This window comes from Stegastes partitus, unplaced genomic scaffold (genome assembly GCF_000690725.1).
Source record: "Stegastes partitus isolate 25-593 unplaced genomic scaffold, Stegastes_partitus-1.0.2 Scaffold30, whole genome shotgun sequence".
In the NCBI taxonomy this organism is placed as follows: domain Eukaryota; kingdom Metazoa; phylum Chordata; class Actinopteri; family Pomacentridae; genus Stegastes; species Stegastes partitus.
In genome coordinates, this window is record NW_007577761.1 from 894,711 (window position 1) to 913,269 (window position 18,559).

Consider the following 18,559-nt stretch of genomic DNA (forward strand, 5'->3'; position numbering starts at 1 on the left):
AAAAGTACCTGAGGTGGTCCTTAAACATAAATAGCTCAGTATTAGCTTTGCGTTCAGTTTAGTTTAATATTCAACACAAACCAAAGCATCACAGAAATGTTGACCCGAGTTTGAGACAATTGTATAAAAACCATAAATGTTACCTCACTGTGGCGCAAGACTTACAGTAAGCGGTTCACCAAAGTTATTTGGATTCATCCTCTGGCAACTTCGGATGGAATTTGTTGATTTTTTTTTCAGCATGGAGCCAAAATGATGGGCCAATTGACTGACATTGCCATCCCTAGAGCATACAGCTAGAATGGTTAAAGACAAAAAAGACTTGAGTTGAACAATGTGTGTGGAATGACTGTGGTGTAACTGAGGCCTGTACAGAGCAGGAAAGCAGGAGTTATTTGATGAAATGAATGATATAAAGAAAAAAAATAATTTGAGTACTGTTTTCATTACTTATACAAAGGGTTAGATTCAATCTTTTATGCCCCAAATCATACTGCGTTTTGTTTTAATAAGTTATAGAACGATGTTCACTGACAAAGAAGAAGTCTTTCATGAATTACAAGATAAAGTACAAAGACTTGCTATCACAGAAAAACACACTGTGACTGTCATTTCAATTAAGATTCAAAAGGGAGAGACGATACAGTAGAATATGAACACTTATTTGAGACACACAAGTTCACTTGCTTGAAATGATGAATGCAACCAATTGTCTACTTGAGTCTCAGTCCTCTGTGCAGTTTAAAAGCCCAGATTGCACCACAGGAAGAAAGGCCCTGTCAACACATCTCATTTACGTTTCAGTATCAGTGTACGCAGTATATACACAAACTGCATAATCTTGTGACGCACACATGCATGCACACTTGAACACATGCAGATGGACAGATAAACACATGTTTATGGACGATGAAACCAAAGCTGTCTGACTAATACCCTGCTAAGAGCAAAAACACCAAAGATAAACACTGGACTCTGCGCAACAGCGTACTGTACATATCCACACACACACACACACACACACACACACACACACAGAGAGACACACAGAGACACACACACACACAGAGTGAGGGAATTTCATCATCCTATTGTGCTATGAGAAACCTGATGGGTTCTACTGAGGCTCTGAGAAATGGATTATTTTCTCTGTCTCTCTCTGGATGATCTTATCCTGTTGAGATGAAAAGAAGCCAATGGGTCAGTCTGTGTGAGAATTCAGGGCCTGTAGTGCACTGATACACTATTTTCTCAACTGATCTGCATAAACCTTTCCAGAGTGAGAATACGCTCTGGTGCGAGTGGAAAATTTTCCTCTCCTAGAGCGTAAGTAGGCACTGAGAGAGCAGATAGGTATTAATGCTAAGCATTTTGTGTTACCGGGGTTAGCTTGGTCTCATATGAGCAGAGCGTGATGGATTGAAAACTCTGCTGGTGGTGCTGGTAGGCAGGATGGGAACTTTGTGGGGGTGTGCTCGGAGGCTCAGGGGGAGCTTCATGGAGTCTGGTCCTCTGCCAGTGGGGTATAAAGGTTCAGTGTGAGAGGGGTATTACAGTGCCCCCTTCTCTCCCTGCTTTTCTCTCTCAGCAAAGACATTAAGTCAACAGACTGTCAGTCAGCAGGCAGGGGCAGTTTTAACGCTACACCTTCTTCGTACATTCATGCTTTTACTGTCACTCTCGGCCTCGTTGTTCCTTGTATTTCTGCGGCTCTGCTTCCTAAATAAATCCTCATAGTTGCAGTGATCCACAATTAGAAGCACTGCTGTTTAGCACAAATGTGTGAAAGTAAAACCACCACATGTAGATGCAGATGCTTGACAGACTTCACAGGGTGTGTGCATATATATATATACATATATATGTGTGTGTGTGTGTGTGTGTGTGTGTGTGTGTGACCTCCAACATATTACAACCTGCCTGTTACGAGAGACAAGACCTTCTTTACCTCATAGATTATAGGAGCTAAGGGACCACACTGCCCCTCCCTTTTAACCCCCCTCTACTTTTTGCCAGATGCTAACCTGCATATTAGCCCAGTTAGTGTGTGTGTTTGTGGGAGTGTAGTACATCCATTACCCCTGTGAGTCAGAGGGTAGCATAAAGGTGAACGTGCACGATGGCACAGTACACTTGTGCACGTAATGACTTTATTTTTGCGTGCCTACACATATTTTTATCCCTCGCTTCGGCCCCCTTTTGCTTCATTAACGAACAACAAAAGTTTTCGAATGCAGCGTATGTGTGTGTGTGTGTGAGGGAGCATGTGAGTGTGTGTCATAGAGCCAACATGTGGTTCAGATTTCCTCTGTGGCCACATGGGCAAATACACAGCAAAGCAGAGGATCGCGGGTAGGAGGCGCTATGGTTCTGCTCCAAAACAATACAAAATTGCCACACGCTCCTGTTTAAGCATGTACATTTCTACATACGACTCTTTTATATGACATTAATGGCTGTTTTTTATATGCAGCGTATTGTTTGAAATAGTTTTGCTTGATGGGAACCAAAATATGTTCTTTAGCTTCCATCTGTAGCCCTCTGATTCTCACCCATGCTCATCTTGATTGGCAGCTTCTCCTTACTGGCAGCTTCCACCAGTTGCCGACGGACCTCCATCACGCTCTCTTTGTGTTTACTGGTCAGCATGGCTTCCCACAGGGATCTGGCTGCAGATGGCCTGATAGGTAGAACAATCAAACAGGTAAGATTAGTCATGAGGAAAATTAAAACACTGCAGTAGAATCTGCGCCGTGATCTTTAGTGCAAACAAGCTGAGCAACTGTTGCTGCTCGTGCTTGTTTGTTGGCAGGCCTCCGAATGCAAACAGAAAAAGGACAACATTGGACGTGATTGAGTGCTCGTCTCGGTGATAGAGAGCCTGCTGGTTGGGGAGTGGTGACTCCCCTGTGGGACCCCTCACAGGAAAAAGCTGAAATTAGCGGAGGGAACATTAGGAATGTTCTCAATCCACCTAAAACGTCTGTCTGCCAACATTCCTCTGGACTGATCAGCGCTGTCTGTACATCAGCGACAAAGCAAAAGAGTCTGGAGACCGGGACTGCTCTTGATGCTGTCGCAGGGCACATCTCAGTCCCTCGTCTCATTATCCGCTAGGTTACGAAACACACTGATCCACATCTCTAATGGGAGACTGAAGACAAGGCATGTGTGTAAGGCTATTACCATCTGCTGTGAGCAGAGACGGCTTCAAGCCTTTCTGTGAAAGAATGTCACTTCAGAGCTTCGTCGTCATTAAATTCTCAGACAGTGACATTTTCATCGAATAAAACAGCTTCTGAATTTGAATTCACGCAAAAGACGTATTTTAGATTTCTGTCTAAGTTGGTCTCTTTTCAGACTTTCAGCCCTGTTAAAGGCTCTGACACTTCTCTGGTTGTATAATAGGGCATAAAAAGCCTACATCTCTGTCAGTGCTTTTGACAGCTATTCAGACAAGTCGACATGATCTTCTCTCAGGAGTGACCAGAAATTGAAGCGAGAAAATGGACTAAAAGGACGGAGAGAGGGAAGGTAGGAGGGACCTCGCTGACAAATCCACTCTGTTTTTCTTTTCTGTCTTGTCTTTTTTTTTCAAAGCTTTTTTTCTTCTCTCGCCTTTTCTCCTTTCTAACTGCTGCCATGTGTTTAATATCAGATGTAATCTGTTCCAGACCTTGGGCTGGGGCTGGATGGGGAGGAGAGGGGCTCACACTGGGACGCCCGCCATCTTCACACTAGAGCTAGACACAAAGACCGGCAAAGACAACTCAGCCTGGGACAAGAGTTTCATGCAAAATGTGAAAAATATTAAAAGGAAAGAAAAAAAATACATCATGTATTTCATAACAACTTTTCTGAAGTTGCAATTAGGACATGAATGTGATGTAGTGCACTGCAGCTATTGGTCAACACCTAAGACCGGGTACCATTTCTGGAAAGCACCACACTTAAGCTTTCACAAAAAACACCTCCCATGCACTTGATGATGTATTAGCACTGCTACGATTACGCAAATCATGAAGTCCCACATGCTTGTCATGGCTGAAATACCAACAGTGTGACCTGACCGGGCCATATGTGAGCAGCCGTGAGTGTGTTCATGTGTTTTGCGGCTGAGTACACATGCATCTGTATATGTTTGCACACAACCTTTCACGTCCGTGTGTGTTCTTGGAAGTCGGAGGGCCTCGGCAGAGTGTGGATGAAATATGGTTCTCATTTGGCTTCTTGCCCACCCTGCCCCCCCCTCACCCCCTCCTCCCTAAACACCACCGCCGGCCCACTCCCCTGATGCTTTCCGCGGGCCATTTGGTCAGACGAAGGTGGGGAGGGTTGGAGGGGTGAGGTTTACACTGGCAGGGTGTGAGACAGGCTCCATAACCAGCCAGAGACCTTGTTGAGTAACTACTCTACTATGGCAAAAGGGGTGGGGGGGGAGACAGTTGGGGAAGCTGGTGTGCGTGTGCTTGGCCATCTGCATGAAGTGCATAGTGGCTTTCTGTCGAGAGGCTGCTTAGATGCAGACTGAAGGGGGCACTCTTGCACTTGACTTGTGCACAACATGGTGAATGTCCTCTCCGGCTTTCTTGGACAGACTGAATGGGTGTGTTTGGAGAGTGTGGGCGTTTGTGCCCAAACTAAAATTCCACTAGATGTGCAATAAGGGCATAACAAGGTAGTTAGGAATCAAATACCATAGTCTAAAGATCAATGTACGTACTGCGTTAAAGAATGAACACGCATGTGCCCATTAAAGTGCCTCCTACCACGTCTAAGTCATTAAAGACTGCAGGGGTGAGGAGGGGGCAAGCTTTCCTGGAAGCGTATGATGCAGCAGAAAAGAATGGCTCAAACCGTTCTGACTCAGGATTTCTTCAATTTACTGCTCATCCTGTGGCCCCCTCAGCATTTGGTCGAACATGGATGTGTGTGCGCACACGCAGCTCAGTGTTTATTTCTTTACTCGGCTTGACTCCATCTCACACGCACACAAGCGGCAAAAAATTTAGCATTCATAACATGATTCAGGAGTGAGTCATACTACTTGTACATGCAATTGATGAAGCCTCAAGGATGAGTCTTCAAAGGGTCAGTTCACCTAAATTACAAAAAAAAACAACACAATTTCTCATTTACCTCCAGTGGCGTCTGAGCATATTACCGGTCATTCAGTCCAACGTGAGTATCTTGAGATTTCAGCTAAGAGAGTGAACGGAATTTTGCTTATGGTGCTCAAACTATTAGTAAAGGTAAAACAACATTAAAAAATTCAGCAGCAGCTTTTCTCTGTGTCCTTGTTGTTCCACATAATCCACTTAAGATGCTGTTGACAACTTTCCTGGAGACTATTTCTACTCTAAAACAAAGAGTACCTCCAATGAAAGCTTTGAGGTCAGTTCATTGCATAAAATTAATGAGGATATTGTTTCTGAAGAGGGACGTAACATTTTTTGAATGCTTTCAAAACCACACATGAAATGACATTAAATTCAGCCGTACTGGGGTGCAGCAACTTCACAGACAAGCATCTAGGCAAAAGCTCTCTCGACTGCTGGAGATAAGTGCAAAAATATTTGCGATAAGTTCGTTATTCTCACTCTTCACAACAAAAAAAGCCAACCTCACAGCCTTAAATACAGCAGCTCTACTCGGCTTATCACGTGTTTGTCGCTACTTTTCGGAGTGTCAACATCTGTACAACAGGTCAAGTTAACAAACTCACAGCACACTCCAGGACAAATGAACACAACCATCCTTAATGTGATAAAGTGCATCAAAACTTCACACTCAGCAAACTGCAAAACCAGACTGTAATCTATTTCCCATTGCACATGACTCAAATGATGTGTGTACTTTCCAATGGGACTTCATGTAACAGATACAGCCTAATAGAATTGTGCAAGGTCAGGCCCATTCCTTGCCGAGTTAATTTATGGAGTGCGCTTAATGGGGCAAAAAACACTGTCGGTTTCCTGTAAACATCCCCATGTAGCACAGGACATAACATGAGACAGAAAAGGAGGGGATGGACCAAAACCAGACCTGGCCTTGAGTGTCTGTGTGTTCTGGCAAGAGGGACAAATGACCCAGCGGATTTATGGAGAAGAAAGGAGGGAGAGGAGTTCTGCAGGAAGCAAGGAAAGGATGGGAGAGGAACACCAAAAAGTGAAACACGCCGGCACAGACGTAACAGGACTGGCCAGCTATCAGTCAGTGACTTTTTTTGGTCAATTCTATGTATCCTTATACTAAACTGCTTTTGTTCTTGTACTAAACTAAAAAAAAAAAAAAAAAAACAGAACTGCAAAATATATCATTAGGCTGTTTTAGGGCTGTTTTTTGCCTTCCTGCATCCTTGTTGAGCAGTAGTCTTCTCTCCAACACCGCCGTTGTTTTGATGCACTAAGAGTTGACGCCGTGGTCGAAGCTGTCAGATCCTGCTCCACGATGGAGACAAAAAAAAGGCTTGAAAGGGACGATTACGGGGGCCGTTCCTGTAAATGCTGGTGTCACCTCGCGCCTGCTCCAAGGTCCTGCAGTGTGGATTTTACACTTCTGAGTCTACTTACAGGTCTCAGAGAGTGCAGTTGCATGTGAAAATAGTAGTATGAACCCTTTTCTGGTTCCAGAGGGAGCTGAGTAAAGCCTGACAAGTGTCCTAGAGGAGATGTCACTCGGGGCAGCGTTGGCTGAGGCTGACGACTATAGGTTTGAAAATGAAAAAATCTGATAGTGGGGAGTGAGAAGCAGTGATTTTACTGGATCTTTGTAGAACGCTCCCCATCTCTGCTTGAGGCTAGCAGCACAGTTTATGTTTCTGAATTTAATGTTGTTTAAATTTCCTGTAAAACACGAAATCCATGTTAAGCATACATCAAGTAATGCGGTGAAATTATTAGAAATTAGAATTCAAATTAAAATTTAAATAATTAGAATTATTAGAAATGATAAAAAAAAATATGATGTGGGTTGCATTAAAAAAATGCATATGTGAAATAATGTCAAGTATTAGGGGCTGCAGGATTAGTCGGCAAAATGGATAACGTTAATGTGAAAATGCAGTCAACGTCAATATTTTAAACCAATGAATATTTTTGAAAATCTCTTTTCAACTCATGTTCTGTACGTCTATTTATCTGCTGCGTCTTGACATCAGTCGTTTCCGGCTGCAGTCATTGGTCAGCTGCACTCAGCATTACTGTCTTAGAAAGCGAAGGCTTCAGAAGTATGGGAGTACTTCAGATTATCACAAAATTAGAATGTGGTGCAGACTTTGATGACACACCACAGCAGCATAACAAGAACCTAAACAGAGAACATGCAGTGGCTATTCTGGAAGATATGTAAGTGTTGTCATTATTTTGGATTTTATTTATTTATTTATTTAAACTATTTTTTTTGTCCTTGTAGTTGCTGCATGCACATATTGAGCTCAAAGCTCAAAAATACAATGAATTTCAAATGAACTGAGAAATTTGGGAGAAAAATCAATAATTCAATAAATGACCAGTCAGTAAAAAGGTCAATAGTTGAATTGATAGGAATAGCCGTATAAGTATTCCAAACAAAGTTGCAGGATAAACATGCTACAAACTTTCTTTTTTGCAGTTTAGACAGAATGGTAAAATGTGGGAGAAGATGAGCCTTCATCCCCTCACGTGTATTGGCTAATTTACCACTTCAAATGAAAGCCAGCAGTAGGGGTTCTTTGAAGGAGTGGGGCTGGAGGAAGTAAAGCACCATCTTTGGGGGTGTTTTATCAAAACGTACTGAATAAATGCGCATACTCTCTCAAATACAAAGTGTGTTCTGTATCGAAAATTAAAGCACAGAGCAGAAGACAGCGGACGAGACGGAGCGGGTTATGTTATCTCAGTCTTGATGGGAACACAGAGTACAAGCTGTTCAGGTGTGAGTAATCTACTTGATTGATGCACTGTGGGTTTCAGCTTGAGATACCTTCTACACTGGAAGAGAAAACAGAATTAGGCAATGAAAGAAACAACATCAGAGGTGGACCAGGGGACACATCAGCTCACTGAATCTTAAGATATGGTTAAATCTCTGCATTTCTGATGCAACACTTTGACTGATATCAACTTTATTTTGCAATCAACTGCGGTTGTCACTGACCTTTAGGGAATGCTGATAAAATCAGCACGATTATATAAAAGATGAAAGCAACCAGACCGTGTTGGTCTTGCGTAGAGCTGCCTATGACTCAGTCTGAGATTTGGTTCCTTTTTATAAAAGCACAAGAGACGGCATTCAAATTACTCTGTGACTATTTTAGCTTGATCGACACTCTATATTGTGATGATAAAAAAAACAGAAGCAAAGCTGGTTCTGACTTTTCTTGAAATGAAAAAGCAATTTTCTACGGCCATGACTACTGTTTCCAGCAGACATTCTGTATAAACAGTGGCTATTTATTTTCCACAAACTAACATTCATCATACGCTGCAGGTTCAGCCACGATGAATAAGGAAGATGGAAACCAGTTACTGTACGAATTCAGTTTTTATCAATCAGAATAGGACAAGACCCAGACATTTGGATCAGATTAATATACAATATAGCCTGGTTTAACAGTGCTTGTCCGCTTCTGCTACAAACTTTACAGGCAGCCCTGTATGGGAACTAACTACGTTGTAAGTAATGATGGAGTACAGTTGTTGTGGAGCCTGTAAATCACTTAAAAGAATTCATCTTCATTGAGCTGTTTGTGCCACTGTCCATTGTCTAAGTATAGAATAGCAAAACAATCTTTCCACTATAAGGAACCACCATAGAATGAACGTGGTCAGTTTTCAAACTCCCTTCTTATTCTTGGTGGGGTAAGAACAGGGTTAGCTATCCTCAGCTGTCTGTCATTTGGGCTCTGCTGTCCACACTCTACTATCTCTGCTGTTTTTGTTACTTTTCCCATACAGCCTAAGCTCGAATCAGCGTGCATGGCTTTCTATCCATGCTCATATTTCCCAGCTGTGACAGAAATAGGTATTTTCCCTTCTTCCTGGTGGTATGCATACAGGATCTGCAGGGTAGATTTGAGGGGATGGCAGCCTCACACTGTTTTCTCATGGCAGGGTGCGGTCGGTTACTCTGCCTGGCTCGATCTCAGCAGCTCCTGAGGCGGACCCAGAGCACCTTGGCCACCCGTATACTTGGTTCTGCCCACACTGCGCACACCCCCACCACAGGATTAAGGTCCAGATGATGAGGGTGTAGGGTTCAGTGTGAGACTGAGGGAAACTTGGTGCCCTCTACCAGTGGGGTTCATATGTCCCACTCAGGATCAAAAGCGCTGTGAAGCCAAGCACAGCAAATTACACAGACTGGGCTGGAAGGTACCCGACCACAAACACACACGCGGGCACACAAAAGAACAAGCCACTTTCACTCAACGTCTCTCTATATACAGCAAACTGGGCAACCCAGCACAATTTAATGGCTATAAAACATGTGCCACAATGCAGAAACGGAGTAACACAAAACTTCAACAGGCAAAGTGTGAGCTTTTGTGCACAGACGCCCACGCAGAGTAAAGTTTCTCACTGGCATGATTGCTAGAACCACAGAGTGAAAGTCAGGTAGTAGGATGAGGAAAATTCACACCAGGTTATGAAAGACAATACGACAGTAATTGCAAAGTAAGTGTGGGGTCTTTCCTTCAGAGCTAGAATCAACAACCACCCACAGAATGTTTAAGACACAGTAATCTATAAAAATATCCTGGAATTACTGAAGGAAATATCATATAAAAGGTCCAAATTAAGTCCGCACCTAATATTTAAAGGTCTGAGCTCGTCTGCACAACAAAACCAATCAAAACACACTGTGGTCCCGGTTAAAAATAGCTCCACAAATCATAGGTGTATAAACATCCAGTAGGAGGGAACTCATTATATAGACAATCAAACCACAAAGAGCCAGCAGAGTCTAGCGCTTTGCACAGTTCACATCATGCAGAGAAAACAATCCCTTTTAGAAATGTGTGCTTTTGCACCTTTTGTAGAATTAGGAGAGATTAACATATAAGAACAGTACACCTCTAAAAACATGCATTCGCAGAGCCCAGACTTTAACACATTAGAGTGATTGACATCGACTCAGCCTGCGGTGAGCTGTGCACTTGAAGGCAGTTAAATAAAGTGGGAACTCTAGGCTTTCTTTCTTGCTTTGCCTCAGCAGCACTTCAATCTCCTAAACATCTGTGATAAGCCTCAACTGGGCCATCTGCTCCGAGATAGCGCAGGCAATAACACTCCTGCTGATCCGGCTGGCCCCGATCAGACCAGCACAGCCGCCGTCGCTGCCGCTTGCTTATTACTACTTATTACTTTCAGCAACACTCCTCCGTCTGTATGTTTGCGTCGGAGCACCTGCTAGAACTTGTACGCAATATCTGAATTGATCATCTAATGTCTTGAGATAAGGCGTGCTGGCTGAGACTCTGGTCATATTTAGTGAAAAGATCTGGAACATTGATTGCAAACCGTACCGCTGGGACCTCAGCCTCTGTACAGCTGCCAATCTTTTTCTTGGCCTTCGCTGTCTAAAGTTTACCTGTGCTTCTTATCCATCATCGTACAATTAACCCTTTTTCACAGACTATGCAGGAGGGTGACCTTGTTGCAGCAGCATCTTGCGCACAGTGTGAAACGTTTTATCTCTTTCCGGAGAATACTCAGCTGTTCAAAGGCAGCTGCACTGACTTGAGACATGCATTTGTTGGTATACCGTAGGTATCTGGTTGAAATGCCCCAGATTTACGTACATCTAAGGGTCGGTGCAACCTGCCCCTGCTGTGCTCGCATTATCTGCTGCAGCACACACTGTCTAAACAGCACTGGCTGGAAAGATCTAAGACGGGTTCCATTAAAACAGAACCTCCCCCGTAGCTCAGTCAGTAGAAGTGCGAGCCCGGTCTTGAAATCACCGTGGTCGGTCATACTGCTTGACAGGTCCGGCCACAAAACTCTTCTTCTTAGTCAAAGTCTTTTCCTCCAGCAACCACATAAAGGAGAAAAAAGCGGGAGTGGAACACATGATGTAGGGCTAATCCCTGCCATGTACAACAACTCCACCGCAGGCGCCTAACACGTGCATCTGCACAGCCGAGACAAGATTCACTGAACAACTGGCACCTCTGGTCATGTGCCACTCAGCCCACTTACTTAGAGGGGGGGGGTGACTCTGGCTGGTGAGCATGTGTTTGCGCATATGTGTAATTCAGCCAGGTGGGGAAAATGTGCACAAATGTATGTTTTGGTTGTGTCAGAGGATAAGACAGGATTAATAGTCTGTGGAGAGGTGGTTATGGTTATATCTGCCGTGCTCCCTGTTACCCAAATTCATTGTGGGTGGCATTTTAGCCTCTGCCAAATTACAGAAGACTGCAATGTAAAAAAAGAGACAAGTATACTTTGTGGGAAAGTCATGTAATTGTGTCGAGTGTCCAGTCAATCCAACCTGGATGTCTGAACTGTGGCAAGGAAGCTGGAAGCACACAGAGGAAACACACACTGGAACAGGGACAACATGGAAACTCCATACAGAAAGGCCCTATTCAGAAGGGAAGTTCAAATCCAGACTAACTTGTTAATCTTCTTCAATTTAACTGGATTTATGTGATGTCAGGTTTTTAGAAAGTCCAATTTCTCTTTTTGATTTACTGGTCTTATGCTGTCCCAGTAAGAAAAGGGTTGCTGCCAGAGAGCTAAAATGTGTATTGCGCAGTGCATATAAAACCAGTCTTAGGAAGGCAGACTCTGAGTTAAAGTGCTTATCTGTAGGTGACATTACAACAGCCCTTTCAATGAACCTGTGGGATCTCGGTCTCCTAATGGGAGGATGGTAATGAGCTGTAAATCATGACTTTAATTATTGCTGAGGTAGAGGGAGAAGTCACATGCAAATGGCCTCCAGATGGGATTAAAATCACTTATCAGTGCATGTAATGTCAAAATCCGCCAAACTGCTCCCATGACAAATAAATTTCAACCAATGAGGCTTATGTCTGCAACACCAGAGGCTTGACCTTTGTTTTTGCATCATGAACATTTGTTAAATCTAATATTGGGTCTGTTATACAATGTTAAGCCGACCTTTCTGAACTCACATTTCATACATTGCCAAAAAATGTACCTGAAATTTTATTGAGACATATAGGTATAGCTAACATATGGACAGAACGGTACAGCAGACCTGCACAGATCATCCAGTTTCTCTCCAGTCTTTGTTTTAACCCGTAAAAACTCTTCTCTGTGCATCAAAGTTAGATTTTGCAAAATTTTTATTATGAAAATAATCTCTTTGTGCTCTAAACTGTCTTAGATGTAACTCTACACCAGTTAGTTAGTTCCTATAGTATGAGTTTCAAAGTGGAAATGCTCAGCCATGTTGTTGACTGCTTATTTCAAACTTGATGTGCCTTCGAGTATATAAAAAAACACCAAACAAACACATTAACAAGGTAAAATACTTGATTTTCTCCAAAAGGGGTCTTTAAAATGTTTTTGTTCAAAGTGATGGCTGGAAAGAGGCTTAACAAATGATCTGATGATCACGACAAATCAAAGTCACTTCAAAGTCACAGTAGGTTTCCTAATTGCAGTACGTGTATACAGTGTGATGAACTGTGGAAGTGGCTATTGCTATCAATGAAAATTTGAAAACTGTAAAAGGTGAGAGGCACTCACTGGGTCTGTGCAAGACAGCCGGGTGCCAGCGTGTTCTGGGAGTGAGGGGTTCGCTGTAGACTTGTGAGCTCCAGCATGTCCACCTGCACGTCTGTCACATGACCAGGTAAGGGTTTGAGCACGGTCAGAATCCTTTCCACTAGGTTGTCGCCATGGTGACCAACAGCCCCTGTGAATCAAGAAATGGCAGATTTAAAAAAAAGACCAACTATCTGTTCAGTGTGCAGTAACAGATGTTCGTGAGATTTCATATTGAAATTGCAACTTGAAACAATGCAATTAGCAATCACAAAGGCTGCAGTTTAGGATATACATTTGGCTGCATAACCCAGGGTTTATTTTTTATTATTATTACTTTAACTTGATTGCAGAATGTGGGATACTTAGATGCTGCCCTTAAGCTGTGAATACTTGTTAAAATGTCAGAGATTGGTATTTGCTGGACTTTTTCCTTTTATTATTACTTTGCCATTTAAAGGCCTTTTCAAAAAGTTGAGTAAATATATGTTTGAAGCTATTTTTAGCTTTAAGTGCTCATCCTTATATTAGAATACACTAGTAGATCAGTAAGTATTTTGATGTTGAGTTTCATGTGGTAATGTTCCATTACAAAGTTAAAAATTATTACATACATACATTATTATTATTATTATTATTAGAAGAAGAAGAAGAAGAAGAAGAAGAAGAAGAAGAAGAATCGATCAGATTTATATAGTGCTTTTCTAGACACTCAAAGCCCCTTTACACTGTCAATTATTTATTCACACACATTCATTCCGGTGGTGGTAGCTACAATTGTAGCCACAGCTGCCCTGAGGCAGACTGACAGAGGCATGGCTGTCATTCTGCACCTACGGCCCCTCCGATCACCACCTCAAACAATCCAGTCATATGCATTCACACCAGGAAAGGTGGGTGAAGTGTCCTTCCCAAGGACACAACGACCATGACACAGGTTACAGGGCTGAATCGAACCGCTGACCTTCCAATCATTGACCGACTTGGTCTACCACCTGAGCCACAGCCGCACTCTTATAATTATTCATACATACTGAACTGAAACTTTAGACAAATGTTACTGTAAATTCCAATATCTGTAAGAAAAAATTCAATCTGACCTTTTCTCTAAATTGTTCAGCCCTACATCAATATGTGCATTTTATACTAGATTGACACTGATCTCAGGATACTCTTGCAGTTTTCTTGCCATAAACACAGTGAATAAAGCCTAAACAGGGTTATGGTTTTGGTATGATGAAAGTTCACCACAACACAGATGTAGATTTCACCTGTAAGATCCATTGTTCGGTCTACAAAGATGATGGATGCCTTGTTAGGGGCTGCCTTCCTCCGGTTTTTTGCTTGAGGATGACTGGCCAGTTCCCCTGCTATGAGGCGGCTCATTGGACCCACAGCAAAGCTCTCCTCCCTCGTACCTGTGGCCTCAAACATCGAATTTAACACTGAAGCCAAGGATTTGACTTCAATCTGCAGTTCAGCGGGGAGGGAGTGTATGTCTACATCACTTAGGCTTCCAAATTTCTTCTTCTCTGGTCGTTTTGCATTGATCGTGTCCAGGTCCGGTGAGAGCAGGGGGAACAGGTGTGCAAACGTGGGTAAGACGACCAGCTGTTGCGATACAGGGGCGAAGACCACAGGAACATGCATGACTTCGGCCGTGTAGTTCATGTTCCCCATCCACTCGCAGAGTTTCTCCTCAAATTGCTCAAACACGGGGTTTCCTTCCATTTCCCCCGTGACATTGTTGGCTAGCAGGTGTACGGAGTGGGCGACGGTGGTGAAGACTACGCAGTACTGGAAGTGACTGAGGGATATGATGTCTTTAATGATGTCCACCGTCCTCCCCTTCAACAGAGTGCTCACCACAAACACCGCTTTGGGCTCATTCACGCTGCAGGCTTCGAAGCTGGAAAACTGCTTTAAATTTCGGGCTCCAGCCTCCAACAAGGCAGCAGCCCCTCCGTTCCAGTGGAGAGCCTCTGCACACCTGTCGTCCAGAAAAACAACCGCCTTCTTCACCTTCGACAGCACCTTCTCCCACATCTGCAGCGGAAAGTGCGTAAAATCCTCCGTCGTCAACATTCTGCGAAGAACCAGAGTTCGCTAAATACAAACGAAATCAAAGACGCATCAGAAATGTCAGCTGAAGTAGCTCCAGCAAAACAAACACACGAGTCTCCTAAAGGTGACGTGGCAGAAGAGCGTCGCAGCATAAAGACGTCATCCAAACTCGTTGCTATAGCAATACGCAGCATCCCGAGAGCGAGCGGTGCTGGTGAACTATTTTACATAATTATCAATAATTGTTTAAAGTGCATCATTATTATAGAGTATGTCAAATATCTGTATCACTATAAGCAACCATATTTCAGAAGCCAATGAGCTAAAAAAAAAAAAAAAAAAAGACTTAATTACAAATTTCTCTTTCGCCTTCGAAGCCAACGGTTAATTTGCACTTACTCTTCTCACCGTTTAAAACGTTTTTTTCTTTTCTAGACGTTGACAACTAGCTAGGTTTTTTGTTTGTTTGTTTGTTTGTTTGTTTGTGTTTGTTTTGTTTTTTGGACTTCTTTTATATATTTGAAACCACTTTTTCCTCTTTAAAATGTCTACTTCGGAGTCGGACTCCAGTGTTTCCGCCGATGAGGATGAAGAGGGGAAATTATATCAATGTAGCTAAGTTTGAACCTGCCAGTTGCCATGTTTTAATGTGTTGTTTGTTCAATTAATTTTCCCTAGAAACACATTTACATTTATAAGAGAGCTAGCAGCCAGTGTAATTGCCACAGGTGTTTCTGTATATGTAATCAAATATACTGAAGTTTTAACATCACATTAAGGCACCAGTGTTAACCTAAATGTTTCATATGTGTGTTTTTTAAGGGATCTTTGAAGTGAGCATCCAGGATGACAAGGAGGAGACAGAAAAGAGACAAAATCCTTTAAGGTATGGAAGCTGTGTGACTTTATTTTATTTTTTTAAGTAGTAGAAATAATGACAAAAATCATTTTATCTTAACTTTAGTTGTGAAACAGTTTTAAAAACAAGGGTTTACAAAGTGTTTAGACAGGCGATGCAAAAGCAGAAGGCAACATAATAGCAATAAATAATAAAAATACAAAAAAAAAAATTAAAAACTACAGACTTAAACGTGCAAAATGCAGTAAGTCCATAAATACAGGTAAAGTAAATAAAGCAATTAAACTTTAATAGTCCAGTTAAGTCACTGTTAATTTGATGGCACAATTTGAGCAAAAGCTGTTGAGTCAACATGTTGGAGACATATGATTGGCATTACCAATTCACTTAACAACAAATATTAAGGTTATGTATTATTATTATATTATTACTCTTAGACCCCACAATTTTATTTATCATGTACGTTTATCTGAAGAAGTTAAATATGACAATTAAACCCTTAAAATCCCATATAAAGCACAAACTTACTTGACTAATGTAAATATTTAGGGGAAAACCCTAAAATAGATAGATAGATAGATAGATAGATAGATAGATAGATAGATAGATAGATAGATAGATACTTTATTAATCCCCTAGGGGAAATTTAGGTATTTTATAGCTCACAGGTACAGATAACAAATAAATGAAAGACAACAATAGCAACAGCAACCCAGCAATAAAAGTTAAAATGTGAGCAAATGATGGTGGTAATGATGATAAAATATGACAAATATCAAAAATATGATAAAAGGTTAAAAATGTAATCAATGAATAAATCGGATAATAAACAACTTAATAAAATAAAATAAAATAAAATAGAGGGACATCAGTCCATTGCACAGTGCCCATGTGGGGTGTCAGGGGGCTGCAACAGCCAATTATCTACACTAACAAATGACCTGACTAATTTAGACTATTTGACGATAAAATCTAATAAAATTCTACAAAGATTCCTTAGAATATCATTGACTGTGGCGAGAAAGAACTCCCTTTTAACTTGGAAAAAACCTCCAGCAGAACCAGGCTCAGGGAGGGAAGCCATCTGCTTCCACCGGTTGGGGTGAGGGTAAAGGAGAGGAAGCAAAACAGACAACAAAACAAGACAACATAAACACTAGACAGACTGGAGTAGTTGGAGAAGTAGGCACGTTATGAGTTAAAGTTGCATACAACCACTGCTTTCCTTCTCATAACCATGAGATAATTATGCTATATAGAATATGTGACATATTTTGCATCCTTGTGTTATTGCAGTTGTTTTACCTCATTCTCAAATATTCTCTTATTGTCATGTATTATTTAAGGGTTAAACATACATGACAAGCCATATATAGGCATAGGTTTTAGGGGGAACTCCGCCTCAATATTTAGAAAACATGAAAACATGAACAAAGCAGAAAACTTTTTTTTCTAATTCATTAATAGACAAAACATTTTTTTTAGACGGGGTGGATTTTTTTTTTATACTATCAATATGAATCACAAGCTCATACAACCACTGAATATATTGTGGAAAATGCAATTAGATGCATATATATTCCATTACATTCTAAATGTGACCTGGTCCCTGAATTCCATGTATTCCATTTCAACAGTAAATTGATGCAGCAAAGTTACAAATTGATGCATTAAGATTCAACAGAAAGCAGAACATTTAATTCCCCAAAGTGTTTTATGCTCAAAATTTCCTGTGGGAGAACCCTGAGACCGCCTGTTTAATATATCCCCCTCAAGACTCAAATGAAACCCATATCCACGAGGCCAATAATAACTCTGAACACAGTCAGAATCAACGATACTGGCATGCTTATTTCCAATTAGGAACAACTGCAATATAGCAAGAAAGCATTCAAGTATAATACAGTTTTCACAGTACAATAATAACAGCGATCATTATAGCTCCACACTACATGAAACGGTACAGTGTCTGCTGCCCCAAAATGTGCAGCCACTCATGTGGAACATTAAGAACTATTTGATGCTAATTAAATCTGCTGCCAGGCGAACACTGTTTGTTTGTGAGCTGGGAAATGTGGATATAAGCAATCACACAGCTGGAGCACCGACAATATCTGTGTTCTGCATTCTTCAGCCTTTTTGCATCAGAATAAATGTAGCATAACTTACCAATTACAGTAGGTTACTGTAACGTACACCAATCAGGTTCAACAATCTTGTTTTTGTGTGCGTGAGTTGAATCTTTTTTTCTGTTTGTGAATTTGTGACTTAAATCAAATATGCAAGTTAAAGGATGACAGTTGTGTCTGCAGTGCTGGTTAATTTAAAGATTTGATGGTTCGAATGACAGAGGAAACATGAATAGTTATGATTAAATGCATTTTTTTCTGTTGTTTTTTATTGTTTTCCTGCATCGATTGTTTTTTTTTTAATAACAACGCAACATCTATCTGTAAAGCATCAGTGCAAATGGGAGCTCTTGTGCATTTTGACGTGCAGGTGGATATTATTTTCATGCATTTTTTTGTTTTATGGGGCAATTTGAAAGCTGTCCAAGATGATGAAGACAGTGATGATGCCATTACTGATGAATACAGTGATTTTTGTGCAACTGTTCAGCTGTGCATATGAGAGTGTAACTGCTTACTATCCATCTCCCGACAAAATAATGTTAAAATTTTCAGCTTTTTATTGTGTTTGTCTGCCTGTTGGGCATAATATGTGTGTGTTATTTGTCAGGAACCCACTTCTGTCAAAGTATAGCTTTGAGATATTTTCATAGCTTTTTTTGGTGATGTATTAGTCTTGCGTGTGGAGGCGCCAAAATTAGATTATCAGCACTCAGCTCAAGTGTTTCTCAGAGTTCAAGTTATTGTCATGATGATGGAGGCAGCAGGGGTGATAATGTGAG

At 41.4% G+C, this 18,559-nt stretch overlaps 1 protein-coding gene across 1 annotated transcript in view; it reads right to left on the reverse strand.

Annotated features, from left to right (window-relative positions):
* Window positions 1-14,893, reverse strand: part of scfd2 (sec1 family domain containing 2) — a 105,859-nt gene extending 90,966 nt beyond the window's left edge. Inside the window, exons 1-3 of the mRNA XM_008299278.1 lie at window positions 13,997-14,893; window positions 12,708-12,876; window positions 2,553-2,680 (exon numbers count right to left, since the gene is read on the reverse strand). Of these exons, the coding sequence (XP_008297500.1) occupies window positions 2,553-2,680; window positions 12,708-12,876; window positions 13,997-14,810 (1,111 nt within the window). The 5' untranslated portion in view covers window positions 14,811-14,893. The remainder of the gene's footprint in view (window positions 1-2,552; window positions 2,681-12,707; window positions 12,877-13,996) is intronic.
* Between the last annotated feature and the right edge of the window lie 3,666 nt (window positions 14,894-18,559).